The sequence below is a fragment of the Aspergillus ruber genome (genome assembly GCF_000600275.1).
Source record: "Aspergillus ruber CBS 135680 unplaced genomic scaffold scaffold00010, whole genome shotgun sequence".
In the NCBI taxonomy this organism is placed as follows: Eukaryota; Fungi; Ascomycota; class Eurotiomycetes; order Eurotiales; family Aspergillaceae; genus Aspergillus; species Aspergillus ruber.
This window is the reverse complement of record NW_024467306.1, coordinates 90,761-107,789: the sequence shown is the minus strand read 5'-3', so window position 1 is coordinate 107,789 and position 17,029 is coordinate 90,761. Positions and strand designations below refer to the sequence as shown.

General features: G+C 49.6%; 10 protein-coding genes across 10 annotated transcripts; 8 read left to right on the top strand and 2 right to left on the bottom strand.

Annotated features, from left to right (window-relative positions):
* Positions 1-107: 107 nt before the first annotated feature.
* EURHEDRAFT_411548 (uncharacterized protein) lies at positions 108-1,081 on the bottom strand. Its single transcript, XM_040781649.1, has 4 exons — positions 735-1,081; positions 545-658; positions 351-479; positions 108-294 (listed from the first exon to the last, which is right to left on the bottom strand). Exons 1-4 carry the CDS (start codon positions 912-914, stop codon positions 154-156), a joined length of 564 nt encoding a protein of 187 aa, XP_040639513.1. The 5' UTR covers positions 915-1,081; the 3' UTR covers positions 108-153.
* An 848-nt stretch (positions 1,082-1,929) lies between these two features.
* Positions 1,930-3,164, top strand: EURHEDRAFT_411547 (uncharacterized protein). The gene is made up of 5 exons (XM_040781648.1): positions 1,930-2,289; positions 2,338-2,524; positions 2,591-2,611; positions 2,664-2,818; positions 2,876-3,164. Exons 1-4 carry the CDS (start codon positions 2,214-2,216, stop codon positions 2,734-2,736), a joined length of 357 nt encoding a protein of 118 aa, XP_040639512.1. The 5' UTR covers positions 1,930-2,213; the 3' UTR covers positions 2,737-2,818; positions 2,876-3,164.
* On the top strand, positions 3,111-3,572 carry EURHEDRAFT_402001 (uncharacterized protein; the record flags this gene model as incomplete). Its single annotated transcript, XM_040780122.1, has 1 exon — positions 3,111-3,572. One exon carries the CDS (start codon positions 3,111-3,113, stop codon positions 3,570-3,572), a length of 462 nt encoding a protein of 153 aa, XP_040639511.1.
* Positions 3,573-3,801: 229 nt separating this feature from the next.
* EURHEDRAFT_421470 (ankyrin repeat domain-containing protein) lies at positions 3,802-4,173 on the top strand (the record flags this gene model as incomplete). Its single annotated transcript, XM_040783344.1, has 1 exon — positions 3,802-4,173. A coding segment is annotated over one exon (372 nt), but the record flags the coding sequence as incomplete, so codon positions are not given.
* Positions 4,174-4,349: 176 nt separating this feature from the next.
* EURHEDRAFT_36252 (uncharacterized protein) lies at positions 4,350-4,783 on the top strand. The gene has a single exon (XM_040778495.1). The coding sequence runs from the start codon at positions 4,451-4,453 to the stop codon at positions 4,700-4,702; it is 252 nt and encodes an 83-aa protein (XP_040639509.1). The 5' UTR covers positions 4,350-4,450; the 3' UTR covers positions 4,703-4,783.
* On the bottom strand, positions 4,655-5,371 carry EURHEDRAFT_411545 (putative L-PSP endoribonuclease family protein Brt1). The gene is made up of 3 exons (XM_040781647.1): positions 5,112-5,371; positions 4,901-5,058; positions 4,655-4,847 (listed from the first exon to the last, which is right to left on the bottom strand). Exons 1-3 carry the CDS (start codon positions 5,271-5,273, stop codon positions 4,781-4,783), a joined length of 387 nt encoding a protein of 128 aa, XP_040639508.1. The 5' UTR covers positions 5,274-5,371; the 3' UTR covers positions 4,655-4,780.
* Positions 5,372-5,425: 54 nt separating this feature from the next.
* Positions 5,426-6,953, top strand: EURHEDRAFT_411544 (alpha/beta hydrolase). Its single transcript, XM_040781646.1, has 2 exons — positions 5,426-5,985; positions 6,059-6,953. Exons 1-2 carry the CDS (start codon positions 5,579-5,581, stop codon positions 6,660-6,662), a joined length of 1,011 nt encoding a protein of 336 aa, XP_040639507.1. The 5' UTR covers positions 5,426-5,578; the 3' UTR covers positions 6,663-6,953.
* Positions 6,954-8,166: 1,213 nt separating this feature from the next.
* chiA1 (class III chitinase ChiA1) lies at positions 8,167-9,873 on the top strand (the record flags this gene model as incomplete). The annotated part of the gene is made up of 3 exons (XM_040783481.1): positions 8,167-8,268; positions 8,317-8,755; positions 8,813-9,873. Coding segments are annotated over 3 exons (1,602 nt in total), but the record flags the coding sequence as incomplete, so codon positions are not given.
* Positions 9,874-11,275: 1,402 nt separating this feature from the next.
* Positions 11,276-14,934, top strand: EURHEDRAFT_376875 (WW domain-containing protein; the record flags this gene model as incomplete). The annotated part of the gene is made up of 5 exons (XM_040778899.1): positions 11,276-11,747; positions 11,795-11,880; positions 11,940-12,163; positions 13,842-14,636; positions 14,694-14,934. 5 exons carry the CDS (start codon positions 11,276-11,278, stop codon positions 14,932-14,934), a joined length of 1,818 nt encoding a protein of 605 aa, XP_040639505.1.
* A 526-nt stretch (positions 14,935-15,460) lies between these two features.
* EURHEDRAFT_411539 (CaiB/BaiF CoA transferase family protein) lies at positions 15,461-16,880 on the top strand. Its single transcript, XM_040781645.1, has one exon. The coding sequence runs from the start codon at positions 15,724-15,726 to the stop codon at positions 16,831-16,833; it is 1,110 nt and encodes a 369-aa protein (XP_040639504.1). The 5' UTR covers positions 15,461-15,723; the 3' UTR covers positions 16,834-16,880.
* The last annotated feature ends 149 nt before the right edge of the window (positions 16,881-17,029 follow it).

The window sequence follows — 17,029 nt, the reverse complement described above, 5'->3', positions numbered from 1 at the left end:
CAAACACAATTACCCCTGTGTATTTTCATTTATTACGCTCACTATGCCAGCACCAATCTTCACAACTGGATAATATTTTGAAGCTTTAGTCTTGAATTGATTGAGTGGTAACCTATATTACAGGAACCTGACTCCCTGATATCCAGACATCAACTACAGCTCCGATTTGAGCTCCGATTTGGGTGGGAGATACATTTCCAGAAAGCCATAAACATATGCCAGGATCAATTTCCTGCCGTTAAGCATGTCCTCGGCGCAGTCAGGTGCAATGACGGCAAGCTTCCTAGAGAAGGGCTGATTCAAATTAGCTTGAGCACAAGGTAAACACTTAGAATCCGGGGTTAGTTTACCAGTATAAACGCTCTGAAAGTCTCACCCGTATTGTACAAACTTTCTGCCGCGGAGGAATTGGAGACTAATGTGTAGAAGAACTTTTCGTGCAGGGCCGTGTGGAATGGTCGGATTTGCACCTTGGCATACTGTGGTTGACCAGAATCATTAGTGTCTGGGAACATGGGTCACACAGATGCGTCTCTTTGTTTACCTCATTGTATTGATGGCAGATCACCTGCTGTTCTTGCGGAGGGAGGGGGGCGGCAGTGCACTTCAAATCGCGATTATCGTACTTGACCAGATTGTCGAAGGTATTATCAGTTGGCTAGAAGGCATTGGACACAGAGGCCCAGTCTTAGCTTACGAAACAGATGCCAACAAAACAGCGATATCCCACATACCGGATGTTTAGCCACGATGTTTGAGTCTGGGTCTTCTGAGCGGATGATATCAATCGATCTATGAGCGTCTAATTCCAGCTTGTTCAGAGACTCGAGCACATCTCTTGATGTGCATACCTCTGCCGAGGCGGAGCACAGTCCCAACAAAAGACCGGCAATGGTTGTAATGTGGAGGTACATGACGGTGTGATGGATACGGAATAATCGAGACGGTCAAAACAAGTTATCTTTCGCCAGAAGAGGAGCGAAGTTCTCTTAAATACTCACACCGTTATCCCTAGGTTTATCCCTTCATTCCCCTAGCTGTAGCTATACATCTGCATGAGAATAAAGCTCCACCTTCCCCGGCAAAAAGGAAAGAATAAGTTCTCTAGATGCATGCGTGACAGAAACTTTGATATCTCCGATCTATACCCTAGTCGTCATCCTTCGGGGACAAAGTACTCCGTACTCAGTACGGAGCGATACGAGGACCTTTGATAACCACCAGACCCAGCATTCGCACAGATGTTGGGTTGTATCATGACTTGGGCCCTGGCGAGCAATCGAATTGGGCAAAGCAATAATCGGTCATTGGAGTGACGTGCATAACGCATTTACATGGTGTTGATGTCCCGAACAGGAAAGACCCACGTGATATAAATACATATGATTACCGTACTTGATACATCTAATACAGGCATAATTGCTCTCATTATGCTAGCACCAATTTTATTTCTCTTTCTCACTGGGTACTTGTCAAAATGCAGTCCACTTAGAGCAATGATCTTGCAAGTGGTCGTATTCATCTCAGTACCTATAGAATACGCAAAAAAACCAGCCTCGTCTTCAGCCCCATCCCACCTTGAATCCCCGCCTTTCAAAATATCAATTGACAAGGATTTACTCATGACATAGATCAGGTCCAATACATGCAAATTGAATTTGGCATAGTGGACAAGCAAGAATCCTATTGCAATGATATCGCATGTGAAAAATTATGCTGGCAAGAAGCCTCAGAAAAGATACGCGCGGAAGATCCTAAACTATACCACCAGTTGGAGGAGATGCTGGCAACGCAAAAACAGCACTTACCTCGCGCAGGTATGCCAAACCAGATATCCTACTTGATAGAGACCAGCAAAAATCAAATGCAGGATCAGAATGTACCTTTTCCTTGGAAAAATCGGAACAAGGACGACAAGGCTAGGGTACGGAAAGCCATGGACAGTATACTCAAAGCCGAGATTGTGTTCAGGAATATGGACTCTGCTGCGGCTAGCCTCAATCCGTCGCATGTGGGAATTACCTGGGCAGGTGTCAATCTAGTTTTGCAGATACCTATTTGCATTCCACGAATTTAACAGACATGACTAAGTGCAACAGTTTGTATTGAGTGGTACTTTTCATATCAGCTTGAGAAATCACTTATAGATTTGAACAGTGCAGACGGTTCAACACCATGAGCTGAAGGACATTCTGGAGGAACAGGATCAACTGATGGGAAATGTATCTCGTCAGTTGGGACAGTTATACGAGCAGAGCCAAGTGCTCATAAACCATGCCAACCAACGTGGTATGTAAAAGCCATGAATTCTTGCACAGACAGCTAATATTTGAACAGAGAATATGGTAATTCCGGATTGGATTTCAAGCGCACCTCCAAACGAAGACCATACCCGGACTCTAGACGATGGGAAGCTGAACCGCGATTACGCAAACTCAGGGAAATGGCTCTTTTTCGGGAAGAATTCCAGCCGTGGAGCAATTCCGACGATGGCAGTCTATCGGTACTGTGGCTGCATGGACAGGTGAGTTAAACTCATCTTCCTGATTGAATTACGTGGCTAAGTTGCTCTGACTGCATATCTGGTTAGCACAGGCAAGAGCTCTTTAGTGTAAGCCAATCTAGAATCTATTCAAGGCGAGAAACTAACAAAAGAATCAAAGTTGTCTTATTATTGAACATTTCTTGAAACAATCACTTTCGCTCTACAAAGAAGCTTATCGGGTCGCATACTGAATAAGCGGCGTCTGGCTCAGTGCAATGTATTGGATCTTCAAGATCAAATGACCAAAACATTGAGCCAACGGGCTCAAAGGATGTGAATGCGTAAATTTCAAACAGATATTAACACGCCTTATGCTAATACGTAACATAGGTTCCGATGGGTCGAGCTACAATTGAACACCTTCTTTAGTTCGTAATCCCACATAAAGCGCCGAGACGCTTTCAGACGAAAACTTGAAAAACTTGACCAGGAAGTTGGGATACCAGTATTAGGGGCCGTATATAACGACATTTACGACGTGAAAACGCCAGAGCCCGAGGATCGCAGGGTTGCAGAGCGGGTATTGAAATGGGTTATGTGTTGCCAAAGACGTCTAAGCATTGAAATGCTCGTGAAAGCGGTGTCTCTCGATTCCAATAGTGTTGTCGATGAGGAGGTCGATACAGACTATATTCTGTATATTTGCAGCAATTTCATCATTGTCGATCATAATAAGCTGGTCCATTTTGCACATCTCTCGGTTCAAGAATATCTGATGAACGGCGCAAAGCACGGGTATAGCACCGTCGACGCACACAACCAGACAGCAATGGATTCCCTACTATATTTGCTTGCGAGTAATTTTAAAAATGGCACTGACACCGGCAAGAAAGACGAGTTGCTTGAACTTACAGCATTGTATTGGCCGTTCCATTATAGCTTCGCATTGGTGAATGAGGGAAAAGGAACCCCACTACAGGCTCTCCTCAAGAAGTTCCTGGTCGCTGGAGAGATTAGAAATGGCTTTACCACAAGATTTGAAAATCTGACCAGCTGCTTTGCAGAGCTTACACCCTCACGAGGCTGATTTATTGGAATATAGGCTAAATGCTAGTCTCTGTCCATCAAAGTATCCAATATTACAGTACGTGCTTGGGATTTCCATGAAGTGGCACAAACATTATTACCAGGAGCCATCAATCCAGATGAGCGAAACTGTAATGACGGTACTGCTTTGACTGTGGCCGCCGAGTTCGAAAGTATTGAAACCGTGAAGTTGCTGCTGAAAAACGGAGCAGATGCAAACGCAGCTGGAAGATGGCCATACCCCTCTGCATCACGGATATAAGCCGCTCGAACTTGCTAAAATTTTGATCTATCATGGGGCAGATGTGACGAGGACAGTCGAAAAACCCATTAATAATGGATGGACAGCGTTACATCTAGCAGCATGCTGGGGGCTTGAAGATATAGCTCGGCTCTTGCTGACTAAAGGAGCCAATATCAACGCAAAAACTGACCAGGGCGCAACAGCTCTGCATACTGCATCTGGGTTAGGGAAGACTGCGATGGTGCAGCTGCTTCTCAGGAATGGCGCAGAGGCAGAGATACAGAGCAACAGTGGTGAAACGGCTCTGCAAAAAGCAGTGATGAATGGGAGTGAGGAGGTTGTGAAGGTCATCCTAAAGCACAAAGGCTTTGATCCTGACGCTGAGAAGTGGCTCCGACAAACACGATTCTACAATGCAGTTTGCGAAGGTGAAGAAACCACTGTCTGACTACTGCTGGAGAAGGGGGTCGACATGACGGTGAAAAATATCCGGGGAGAATATCCACTCCACTGGGCTGTGTGCCGCGGCCATAAGGAGATTGTATCCCTGCTACTACATAAAGGAGCAGATATCTGTGCGAGGGATAAATTTGAAGAAACGACGCTGCTTTTGGCCTGTAAGGAGAGATAAGGAAATGGCGTCTTTTCTGCTGGATAACGGAACAGACTTGGACGTTATACAGGGGCGATATGGAGATAGATGCACGATACTTCCTTGGGTGACTGTTTGGGGAGAGCCGCAACTGGTGGGACTGCTGTTGAAGCGAGGAGCGAATCCGCAAAGTGTGGATGTTGATTCGCTGAAGCGGCACAAATACGCTATACCAGAAGATTTTGAGAGCGCATTGAGGATGGTCCGTTCACACTTGAAAGGTGTCGCCCTATGATCGGTCCGAATGTGTTCATAGTATGGGGTGAATGGTCTTCAGTTTTAATTCCACATGCAATCTATATACACAACCCATCTACAGTGTCGCAATGCACTCAATCTCCACATCAGTGTTCAAAGGCAGTGTCTTGACGGCAACACATCTAGAAAGCGTTAGTATACTCTCCAGAATATGTACCACAAACGGAATACATACGTCCGGCATGGCTTCACGTCACCCCAGTACTGCGTATAAACCGAGTTCATACCGGCAAAGTCATCCATATCAGACAAGAACACATTGACCTTGACAACGTTGTTGATATTTGAACCGGCGGCTTCGAGGATGTGGGTCAGGTTTTTGATGCATTGGTGCTGTTACTGTTAGCATACTCCCGCGATTAACAATGGGTATGCAAAAGACGCACCGTGTGAGCCTTGACATCTCCATCGACAATCTTCCCCGTCTCAGGATCCATGGCCACTGCGCCGGAACAGTAGACAACGCCTCCTGCAACAATGGCCTGGGAGTAGATACCCGGCAAGGGCTTGGGGGCTTTATCGGTCAGAATGGGGGTTTTGGTAGACATTGTGTATATCCACTATAAAACCTTGACAATTGTAAAATAGAAACTGGGAAAAGAACTGAACAGGATAGTTCCCTTTTAAATAACTGGCGGGGTAATGCAATCCTGTAGGTCTGAACAGCAACGTCTCTTATCGTCAACCCCGCAATGCAACGCAACCTAGACCGAGGAATGAAACCGCATTGGAATGCAACATCCATGGCAGCGCAATATGACCTCGCCAGATTTAAAAGAGCGTCCGAACCCGGTAACATTTCTTACTACAATTGACTGAAAACAACACTAAGTACAGAGTATACGTATTGACAATGTCCGCCTCCCACCCTCAACCGCCATATCCCTTGCATGACTCCGTCAAGAACCTTTTGAATCCTGAATACGTCGCTTTCTATAACCAGCATGTTATAAACCTTCAGCAAGTACATCTTCAGCCTGTTGCCGCGTCTCGGACGAGTGGTGTCTTGATCCCGGGTGGTGGTCCGTTGCTGGAGGTGGGTAAGACGGAGGATATCACCATCCAACGGCGGGTTACCGAGGGACCAGATATCAATGCTCGCGTGTTCACGCCCAAAGGCGAAAAGCCGGGGGGTGGATGGCCGGTGATGCTATATTTCCATGGCGGAGGATGGGTATTGGGAAACATTAACACGGAAAATACGGTGTGCACGAATCTCTGCGCGAGGGGTAACTGTGTAGTCGTCACAGTGGACTATCGGTACGTCTACCCTACAAAATCTCCCTTCCTTTGCCACACTTGCGTATACGCGAACTGACTCATGTCCATGTAGCCTAGCACCAGAGAATCCCTGGCCAGCCGCTGTGCACGACTGCTGGGAAGCACTACTATGGCTACTCGCAGAGGGCCCCTCGCGACTTTCCATCAACACTTCCAGAATGGCTACGGGGGGCTCATCGGCGGGTGGTAACCTGGCCTCCATCATGACCCAGAAAGCCCTAATGCTCTCACCTCCTGTCCGGTTTCTGGCACAATTGCTTTCCGTCCCTGTCACGGATAACACGGCGACGGTATCTACTAACCCCGCATTCCGGCTATACGAACACACGCCCGCGCTCCCCGCCGCCAAAATGGAATGGTACCGGAACCACTATCTCCCCAACGAGGCCGACCGTACCAATCCCGAGGCCAGTCCGCTGTTCTATACCGGGGATTGGTCGTTGTTACCGCCTGCTCTGATCATGGTAGGCGAGCTTGATGTCCTCCGGGCGGAGGGGGAGGAGTATGGTGCGAAACTGGAGAGCGCTGGGGTGGAGGTAAATTTGCAGGTGATGAAGGGAATGCCGCATCCGTTTCTGGCGATGGACGGGGTATTAGAAGAGGGGAGACGGTCGATTAGCTTGATGGTTGAGATGCTCAATCTGGTTTTCCATTAGCCGTTCAGGGGCTCTGTTTCCTTCTGTTTTCTTTGTTTAGAGCAGTCTTCGTGCTAGATTCTGATACGCTGCAAACCAATTCCTTGATGTTGTATCCTGTGGTTTTTACTGGTGGGTACAACGAGTGCCACCGAGTTAGTTCGCTTTAGGGTTCCATACATGAGGCTCGGTGCACAGACGACAATTCAGGCCCGGCCAGCCCAATGGGTTTATCTCGGAGATACTCGCTTCTCGCATTGATACGAGATGCATATTACGAGCCCGATATTAAGGGTCCAATTGTTGGACTATACACCGTTCTTTATTCCTTGTAGCATGAGGCTGATCCAAATCACACCATTTCAGAGTCGAACAAAGCACACCAAACTTTCCTCATACCTAAATCAGCCACGCCAAAGAACAGTGGACCGGCCGACGTTGATCCGGGAGGATCCCGGCGAGGTTTTCTCAAACACACAAAGAGGGTTTAATTATGATAGACGTTGGATGGCAATTCCTAGTACACCGGAGACTTCCAAGCTTTTCTGACTTCTTGTCTTTTGTGGAAATCCGTATTTCGTACCCGGCGTCTCCGTGGTACTTGTACCTAGTGCATGTAAGTCGGCTAACCGGCCCGATTGGGAAACAAGAGGCCTTTGATAGTCTCTTATTGGTGTTCCTGAAGGATACAAGCTAGCCATATCGGGATGCCAAGAACAGGGTTTATTGGTTAGTCACGGGACTTGTCCGTGGATCAGTATCGCGGTACCTGGCGATTACATCGATTGTCACTGTCAATATTGTCGTCAACGCTCTGCCTTTAAGCCCCGAAGAGCAGCTGAAAGCAGTTCAGCTGAGGATCTGGTTAATACAGGTCAGCTTGTTTAGGTCTGACTCACGGCAGTCTGGAAGTTCACCAATCTAAGGTCCTCCGCTATGGACCAGGTGGGCACTTGGCTTTTCCTACACTTCCCTATTCAAGCACGCTAACCCCCTTTTTGTCCTATTTCAACGGGTGCGGCTCTTCCATGGCCCCACGATGGACAGGCACCGGATCTAATCCCGCCGCGAGAGCCTGTCACTGGCCCATCGACGACATCGGTCGTGGATATTTCCAGTCTGTGGCCACTCGGATGTTGTTATATTGGCATTGACCAATAGCCGCGGTACTGGAAGCTTTTTCGTATTATTTAGTCCCTGTGTGACTACATTATACGGGGATGTTGAGCGCGAAAAGCCGCCGTGCCAGGTTCGTTCATGCAGGGTGCTCCGATTTGAGTTCATTTTAGATTGCGGTGCCTGAATGCTCATTTTACAGATGAGTTTGGAGCCTGGAGGGGTGTAGATGCCTGGAGGCGAATTAGCCATATATACACGGTCCTCAACCGGTTGCTGTTGAATGCCAGTCAGTTCATTCGCGCGGTATTCCCTTCAAGCAGGCCTTCGTCTGCGTCCTTTCTTTTCTTGTTTTGTCCTTCGCTAAGCAAGACCTAACCTGACTGGTAGTCATTCATTAACTTAGACCATGGTGTCCAGTACATTTGTCGCCACTTTCGGGGCCGTGGCACTGGCCCCGTTTGCTTCGGCTTTTGACGCACAGGCAAAGACCAACGTTGCCGTCTACTATGTACGTCCATATTCGACAGGCCTCCTGGCGCTGTGCTGACTTCACTAGGGCCAAGGTACCAACCAGTCACGCCTGAGCCACTTCTGCCACGAGACGTCCTTGGACATTATCAACCTCGGCTTCGTCAATGTCTTCCCCGACCAAGGCGTTCTGGGAATGCCCGGTACGAACTTCGGTAACCAGTGTGATGGGTTGACCTTGAACATTGGCAACACCTCGACCCAGTTCCTCACGGGCTGCCATCAATTGGCGGAGGATATCCCCATCTGTCAGGCGGCTGGCAAGAAGGTCTTCCTTTCGCTTGGAGGTGATTCTGGCTCGGTGCAAAAGATCGAGTCTGATAAGTCGGCTATTAAGTTTGCCGACTTACTTTGGGATTCTTTTGGTCCCAACAATAACAAGTTGGCACTTCTTGGGAGCCCTCGTCCTTTTGGTGATGCTGTCGTGGATGGATTTGACTTTGATATTGAAGTTGGTGGTGATAATGGTACGTTGACCAAATGTGTACGTATGTAGACCTGAAACTAATGAACCGATGCCGCAGGCTACGCAACCATGATCAACCGTCTCCGTGAGCACTTCGCAGAGGAACCCTCCCGGGCCTTTTATATCTCAGGTGCACCACAATGCCCTATTCCCGACGCTCAACTGGGCGACGCCATCGCCAACGCCGCATTTGATTTTGTCTGGGTCCAGTTCTACAATACTGAAGGATGCTCTGCTAGAAACTTTGTGCAGGGCAATGGGAACCCGGGATTCAACTTTGATGACTGGGTGAAAGTCATCATGAGCAGCGCAAACCCTGACGCGAAGCTCCTTGTCGGTCTGCCTGCCAGTCCTGACATGGCCATTGAGGGTTTCTACTTGAATCCTGCCGAGGTTGAGCCTTTGGTTTCGAAGTACATGGACAAGTATCCCCAGACTTTTGGTGGTATCATGCTCTGGGAGGCAACTGCATCTGACAACAATGTCATCAACGGCGGGACCTATGCGGACAACATGAAGGCAATCCTTTACAGGTACGGACCTAAGCCTACACCCACACCTACGCCTACGCCTACGCCCACGCCCATACCCACGTCTACTCCCTCGTATACTCCTTCTCAAAGCCCCTCGTTGTCCAACATTCCTGTTCATTCGAGTAGCTGGGTCTCATCAAGCTCTCTGATATCTTCGGAGACCCCCTCTAGCTCGTCCGTTGCATTTACTCCTTCGTTTTCTGCCCCGAAAACTTCGAGCACCAAGGCTTCTAGCTCTGTTGCTCCTTCGAGCACGCCGATTGCTTCAGGGAAGCCAACTAAGTCGCACTCTTTGACTTCTTCTTCAGCCCTGGCAACATCCACGCCAGTTGTGTCGAGCACGGCCAAGGTTTCTAGCTCCACTGTCTCGATTGGAGTCTCGCAGTCGAGCTCTCAGATTGCTTCTGGCTCTTCTACTCCAGTCAAGTCATCGAGCTCGGTGATTGCTTCCAACAAGCCCACCACATCTGACAAGCCTACGCCACCAAATTCCGTGGCTGTTTCTGCTTCTCACTCCAAGATCGCTTCATCCGCGGTGCCAACTGGATCAACCAGCAAGACCGTGATTTCCACAAAGTCCTCTTCGTCTGTCTTGGTATCCACTCCGGCTGTTGACTCGCAGAGCTCTATTGTTCCCAGCGCATTCTCGTCTTTGGTTGGCGTTCCGGGATCCAGCCCTGCAATCACTCCTTCGGCCTCAGTCACTGGTGTTCCCTCCACTACTACTACAGAGTCCAAGACAATTACCACTGTAATTGTGACTTCATACATTGATATCTGCCCTACTGGGTTTACAACGGTGACCACCACGTACACCACGACCTATTGCCCAGAGACTGCTGTGCCGGCAACCCCGACCACGGAGCCATCTGTTCCCGCGGGATGGACCACAGTCGCAACTGTTTGCACTCACTGTGCAGCAACACCTACTACCGTGACGCTCACACTGCCTCCTACTGCTAATGGTAACCCAACTGGTGCCGTGTCTACTGGAGCAGTTAGCGGCAACGGATTTGGCAACACTGGTAGCAGCAACGCTGACAACACCGCCACTGCTATCGTCACTGGCAATGACTCCACGCTCAAGCCCTCCAGTGCTCTCCCCAGCCAGCCCTCCAGCCCCAGCCACAAGTCTCAGGGCTCAGCTGAGGGGATTTCCCTCCATGTCCCAACCGCCGTCGTCACGCCTTCCGGACCCGTTAGCACCCCATTGATCCGCGTCCCTACTGGCACTGGATCCGCTCGTGCTTCATCGACCTTGCAGGCCAGACCCACGGGAAGTGCGTCGGGAGTTCCTATTTCCCCTAGCGGTACCACTGGCACCGAGCCATTGTTTACCGGTGGTGCGGCAAAGAATGTGGGTAGTGGAGTCGCGGTCGTCATGGCTATTGCTGCGGTTCTTCTGTAGGTGGGATTGATAAACAGTGGTATATAATTCAGGGGAAGCTGTTTTAAATATAATAGTGTACGCTCATTGTACTTTTAATATGTTATCATACGGTAATCGGATTGGCGGATGAGCCATATTACCCAATCAGATCGCCATTATAGAAGCTCCCGGCCAAGACGGGAGGATCCGGTAGGGCTCACGCGGTAATACCATACATCCATGGTTTAGTCCAGTCCAGTCCCAGCTGTTCTACTTAATGTAACATATAGCTCTCTGTAAACGAATTCATATTAATGCTATGGAGTATGTATGTATATTTTCTCTGCATACCATACATAGCACGGAGTACAGAAGTGACCCCACACTAGCATGATATGATAGGCAGATCCCGGGGTCGGTGTGGTTTGGCTGAACTGAAAACTAAAACCCCCGACTGGGGCCAAAACACCGCCGACCCCGTTTTAGCCACCGTGTTTAGAGGGGGTCGCTTCTTATATAAATAAGTGGGGTGTCTTTTTTTCTGACACTTCACCATCTTCATCACCCTACTTTTTTTTATTCTCACACCTATCCAAATACCAAAAAATAAACCGCCAAAATGGGCCTCATGGACAAAATCATGGACAAAGTCATGGAAAAAGCCCAAGGCGGGGGCGGACAATCCTCCGAATCCTATGGCGGCGGCGGCGGCGGCTACAGCGGCGGTGGTGACTCCGGCTACAGCTCTGGCCCTCCTCCTCCCGGAGACCTCCCTTATCCCTGGGTCGCACGCTATGACCCGAACAGCGGACGCCAATACTATGTGAACGAGCAGACCGGTGAGACGAGCTGGGAACATCCTGGATCCGGCGGTGGTGGTGGATACGGAGGTGGGGAGTATGGAGGGGGATACGGCGGTGGGGAGTATGGAGGGGGATACGGCGGTGGTAGTGGTGGATATGGGGAGAGCTCTGGATATCCACCGCAGGAACAGGAGCAGAAGAAGGATCACAGTATGCTTTATGGAGTTGGGGGTGCGGCGTTGGGATTGGCGGGTGGTGCGTTGGCGATGCATGAGGGGGAGAAGATTCGTGGGTTACCCTGCTACGGTGCTTGGAAGTATGGCTAACGGCGGCAGACGATGGATGGGAGGACAAAAAGGATGATATCGAAGAGGGTGTGCATGATTTCCCCGAGAATGCTGCCCACTGGACTGGTGAAAAGGTGCGCTATCCTACTCTCTATTACCATCGAATTGGACACAGACTAATCAATATCGATAGGTCGGCGAAGCCGAAGAAATCCCCGACAACATCGAAGAAGGCTGGGACCGCTTTGGCAACAAGGTCGAGGACGGCTGGGACAACACCGTGGAAAACGTCGAGGACGCTCCCGAGAACATCGCCGAATGGACAGGTGAGAAGGTCGGGGCTGTGGAGTCGTTTGGCGATGATATTGGAGATGCGTATGATGAGGGTGAGGCTGAGGGACGGGATGGAGATGACTGGTGATCGCCTCGCGAGATGAGGACTGAGATTTGGGATGGATTGGTATACAAGTGCATAAATATAGCACTGACTGGTTATGAGATTTTGATATCCAAATGAAGAATATGATTACCGGGCAATATAATTGCATCTGTTCTTTTCACTATATAGAGTACAAAAAAGCTTGCCTGTCTCATTAGGGATTGGCATAAACAAAACCGTGAAAAAAGTCGTTTGTCTTTCAGCTGCCGTTTGTCATATCGGTGCTATATAGGATGAAGTATCTAAGCATAATCCATGGCCGCCATACCCTATCCTGAGCATAAATCTGCCCCCACAAGCCTCTAGTATGTCCATGGTTGATGCCAGTCGTGCTAAGGACAGTCGGCGTAGGTCTCATCGCTACTGCTGAATTCTTGAGCAGCAGTCCGAATTGTACGAATCGCTATGCCCTTGAAGCGTCCAATTGCTTGTATGTCAATGATAGTTTCATCAACTGCCAATTGGTAAAACGGTTATTGAGCCAATGGAATGTGAAAGGCGGATCGCCAAGAAGATTACTGTCTCGAAGACGTAGGGAATGCCAACTTTGGTCAAATGACAAGGAAGAACGGCCGCTGGACTTACTGTCGTCTATGTGCTGCACAGCCCATTTGCATGTATCAGCGAGCGAGAAAGTCATGGATGGCCTTGTATGGGCGGTAAAACTTGTCCCATATCTCAACACTCCAGAGGTATGGGACAACCATTCCTATCTCTTTTATGCTTAGCAACAGTTGGTCTTGGAACATGCATTTGTACTTGTCCTTGCTGGTTGACTCGATTCTGGTAAACATCTTGAAGAGATTTAGCATTCTTTGATACGGCCTCAAGGTTCGATCCACACTTACGCTGCCCTTCTTCCCATTCCATTGAGCCAGGGAAATCATCAACCTGTTCGAATAGGCTCCGCTAGCCAGATCTGCCAGCACTTGGGACTCCCCCAAGGCGCCAATGCGGATTAACTGTCGGTATCCATCGCTGCGTAAATGATCCAATGCGTTAGAAAGGAAATGCTGAGGAATAAACCAAGATGTTAGTACTTCTTGAATGCTATATGCCCTAGGATTAATATATGTAGGATGAATTTCAAGGCAAACCAACTTAGGGCTGAAGTTGAAGGGGATACTTGCTTTGAATTTCCCTAATCGGGTAACCAAGCGAAGCCCTCGAAGACATGCAGAGCTGTGAATGATTGCCAGTGACTGACCCTCTCCCATGCTGGAAACAAATCAACATGATAGCCTGCGCGAATGCACACCATTAGAAATATTTGCTACTCAAATATCAAATAGCATCACTAAGGAAACATAACCACTGAGTCGCAATATCATGGACCATTTTAGTATAATCCATGTGCACCAAATCTGAAATTGAGGCTGAGGGACGAGGTGGTTTGTTATTTTAGAACAAGATTCAGCACGTAAATGGAACCATCAAAATCTAAGAACGCGGCACTTACTCATGACCCCGAAAATTAGACGGTAAACTAGCGCCTTTTTGCCTAATAGACGAGGGGCCATAAATACGAGCTCGACCGCTTGTAAAGATGCGACTCCAATACCTTTGACAGTACCATGGCTTCCCATCCATTTTTGTTAATGCTCATTATATCTGACCCGTCCAACCGGAACATACAAACCTGCGCCTAACATGCAGGTCCTTCCTTAGCACAGCGCGTCTAAACTTAACCCCTGTATTCCTATCCGCCAACCCACTGAATATCCGCGTCTCCCGCGCAATCGCAGACCACGAAGCCTACCGTCCTGGAACTACCGAAATAATCTGGGACGACGCACGACTAGCCAAGTCTGCAGACAGACCAGAACCTCATCAAGCAGAATACTACTATCCTAAATACGAAGACTCAAGCAATCTAGACGAGGGCAAAGGTTACCTCAAATGTTTTGCAAAAGCATGCAGAGAAAATATCGAGGAGCTGATTCCTCGTAAGGGCCAGGACGTGGACAGATTTGACAATCTTGCACGCACGGAACGAGTTGCTATGCAGCCGTCGCTGAAACTGTGCTGGCAGTTTCATCAGAATCTGGTACAGTGGCAGGAGGATGTGCTCTTTATGGGAACGGATGTGGATGTTCTGGTATATGGGCAGAAGCGGTCTCCGGCGTTGAGGAGGATGATAATTCCGCCTGCAGCGCATGGGTCGACTTTTGCGCCTTTATACGATTCTCCTATGATCCGCGCACTGCCAAAAGGGTTTAATTATCCGATTACACGCGGGTGGCCAACGGCTCCAGATGGAGAAGTGCGACTGGAAATTGAAGCTTGGGAAGATTGCGACGAGGCAGAGAAAAACAAATGGCGTGGGTTTCGCATCATAACGCGCGTTCCAGCGCAGTACGAAAAGGAGCATCAGATTTCCGAACTCGTCGTCGACATTAAAAATCTGGATACCGGACTGCACTGCCGCATCTTTGATTGGCCGTGCAAGGAGTACGACAATGTTGTCTGAATACTCAATTGCTCGGGCTTTTCGCTTCTGAATCTCAGTCTTCTGGTCCAACGAGAAGACTACAAGGGCTGGCCATCTTTCCGCAATGGATATCTTCATCGTGCACTTGGCCAGGCCAGGCCAGACTTGCGCCATACCAAACTAAGGGTCAACGTCGAGCCTCATCTAGATCTCGAAGCCACGGTGGAAGGCAGTGCCGGGTGGATGAGCCATTTGATCTCCCTGCAGACAATCTTCCCGGTTGAGAAATGGTCGCAACTGCAAAACTTGGACATTTAGGCTTCCTGGTTACACATCCCGATGTCCTCTCGCATTCTTACCGCGTTGCCATCGACGCTGCATCCGGTGGAGCTGAGCTACTTTAGATTTTTAGATCATGGCGGCCATTAGTACAGCCCGATCGCGGATATACGCAATAAATTGGGCTGGCGGGAGCGTGCCACAAAGCCCAAGGTCACTATAAGTCTCGCGACGCTGCAGCGTCGCGTTGGCTTTGGCATCTAGACTGAGAAGGAAACTCACGAACTCTTCTACGGGGAGGGGCCAAATCCGTTTATGGAAGATTTACCAAGAGATATGATTTTGAGAATAGGGGCCAAGCGAGACATGTTTGAGCCGGGGTACGAGCAGCCTTGTGCTGATCGTTCAACTCTGGCAAGGAGGGAATATATCAAAAAGAGTAATTGACATGGGGGTTGTTGGTGACCCTGCTCACATTTGTGAACGAACTTCAAGAATTGGGTTTGGGGTTGTTCACCTGTCATACAAGACCTTTTGTTAGATTGTACATAACAAATATGTACATTGGCGATCTGGTGATCCTGGATATAGATCGGTTCTCCGCATATTCCGGACCTCGGTTGCGGAGTTGCTTGCAGACCCCTAGTGTTATTTTCAAAGCATTTAACTTCGCATTGCTAAACTACTTGGGAGTGAGTTTTGAGAAGTATAGACATCAAACTTGAGACAGCAATGGCACCCCCACTGACAGGCATTCGCGTAGTCGAACTGGCAGGCCTAGCACCAGGTGAGTCCACTGACTCTAACAGTGAAGTAAACAATGCTAATATGAGCGCAGGTCCCTTCGCTGGCCTCCTTCTCTCCGACTACGGCGCCTCCGTCCTCCGAATTGACCGCCCCAAACCCCCCCAAGCACCTCCAGCCCCCGACCAACTCACCCGCCACAAAACCTCCATCACCCTAGACCTCCGGGACAAATCCTCCCACGCCCTCCTTCTCTCCGTCCTCCAGCATGCCGACATCCTCATCGACCCCTACCGCCCCGGCGTCTTGGAACGCCTCGGCCTAGCCCCCGCAACGCTCCTGAAACACAACCCGCGTCTCATAGTCGCACGAATGACGGGCTTCCGCCGCGACGGGAAATACAAAGACATGGCGGGGCATGATATCAACTACATTGCTGTGTCGGGGGTTCTCTCAATGCTGGGACGGGATAACGAACCGCCCTATGCACCGGGGAATATAATCGGTGATTTCGCGGGTGGTGGGGCGATGTGTTTCGTCGGGATCTTACTCGCGTTGCTTTCCCGTGTGCATACGGGAAGGGGGCAAGTCGTTGAAGCGAATATGGTTGATGGATCGGCATATTTGGCTGCGATGCCGCGACTCACGCGGAAGACACCGCTGTGGAATCAGCCAAGGGGGCAGAATCTTCTCGACGGCGGGTGTCCGTACTACGATACCTACGAGACACGAGACAAGGGTAAATACTTTGCAGTCGGGGCATTGGAGCCGCAGTTTTATGCCGCCCTACTCCGCGGCCTTGGATTCAAGGAGGACGAGCTACCCCCGCGCGACGACAAAGCAAATTGGCCAGTTCTACGGGACGCATTTGCGGAACGCTTCAAGCAGAAATCGCGACAGGAATGGGAAACCGTGTTCGACGGAACAGACGCATGCGCAACACCCGTCTTCGAGCAGGACGAGCTGGAACAAACCGGGTACGAGCAACGCCCCGCGGTCCATTTGACTGCGACGCCGGGATACAGCATCCCGGCCGATGACGGGGGATGGAACGGACAAATACTGCCTCCCGGGACGGAAGGTGAGAAGACGCTAAAGAAGTGGCTTGGATGGGAGTTGGGACGGGAGTTTGAGGCGAGAGAGGACGGGGCGTTAACTTTGATGCGGAGTGTCAAGACCAAGGTCAAGTTGTAATCCACTGCACCTTTCCCCATAGAGAGTCATGACGGACACCCCGAAACGGTGTCGATGGGACGGATGCTAACTGGTCGGTGCCTCAAACATGGCGAGCTGAAATCCACTGAATATGTAATGTGATTGGCCGGATATGCCGTATTGATGTGTTACGGTGTATTGTCAGGTACGAGCCAATACGGTATGCGATGAAATG

Excerpts from the sequence above, each read along its gene's own strand:
- EURHEDRAFT_411548 (XM_040781649.1), bottom strand. The coding sequence starts at position 914 with ATGTACCTCCACATTACAACCATTGCCGGTCTTTTGTTGGGACTGTGC. Across the intron at positions 659-734 it reads ACATCGTGGCTAAACATCCG|CCAACTGATAATACCTTCGA; the intron begins GTATGTGGGATA and ends AATGCCTTCTAG. Across the intron at positions 295-350 it reads CTTTCAGAGCGTTTATACTG|CCCTTCTCTAGGAAGCTTGC; the intron begins GTAAACTAACCC and ends AATTTGAATCAG.
- EURHEDRAFT_411547 (XM_040781648.1), top strand. The coding sequence starts at position 2,214 with ATGGGAAATGTATCTCGTCAGTTGGGACAGTTATACGAGCAGAGCCAA. Across the intron at positions 2,290-2,337 it reads AAACCATGCCAACCAACGTG|AGAATATGGTAATTCCGGAT; the intron begins GTATGTAAAAGC and ends ATATTTGAACAG. Across the intron at positions 2,612-2,663 it reads ACAGGCAAGAGCTCTTTAGT|TTGTCTTATTATTGAACATT; the intron begins GTAAGCCAATCT and ends AAAGAATCAAAG.
- EURHEDRAFT_36252 (XM_040778495.1), top strand. The coding sequence starts at position 4,451 with ATGGCGTCTTTTCTGCTGGATAACGGAACAGACTTGGACGTTATACAG.
- EURHEDRAFT_411545 (XM_040781647.1), bottom strand. The coding sequence starts at position 5,273 with ATGTCTACCAAAACCCCCATTCTGACCGATAAAGCCCCCAAGCCCTTG. Across the intron at positions 5,059-5,111 it reads GAGATGTCAAGGCTCACACG|CACCAATGCATCAAAAACCT; the intron begins GTGCGTCTTTTG and ends TAACAGTAACAG. Across the intron at positions 4,848-4,900 it reads GACGTGAAGCCATGCCGGAC|ATGTGTTGCCGTCAAGACAC; the intron begins GTATGTATTCCG and ends AACGCTTTCTAG.
- EURHEDRAFT_411544 (XM_040781646.1), top strand. The coding sequence starts at position 5,579 with ATGTCCGCCTCCCACCCTCAACCGCCATATCCCTTGCATGACTCCGTC. Across the intron at positions 5,986-6,058 it reads GTCGTCACAGTGGACTATCG|CCTAGCACCAGAGAATCCCT; the intron begins GTACGTCTACCC and ends ATGTCCATGTAG.
- EURHEDRAFT_411539 (XM_040781645.1), top strand. The coding sequence starts at position 15,724 with ATGAGCGCAGGTCCCTTCGCTGGCCTCCTTCTCTCCGACTACGGCGCC.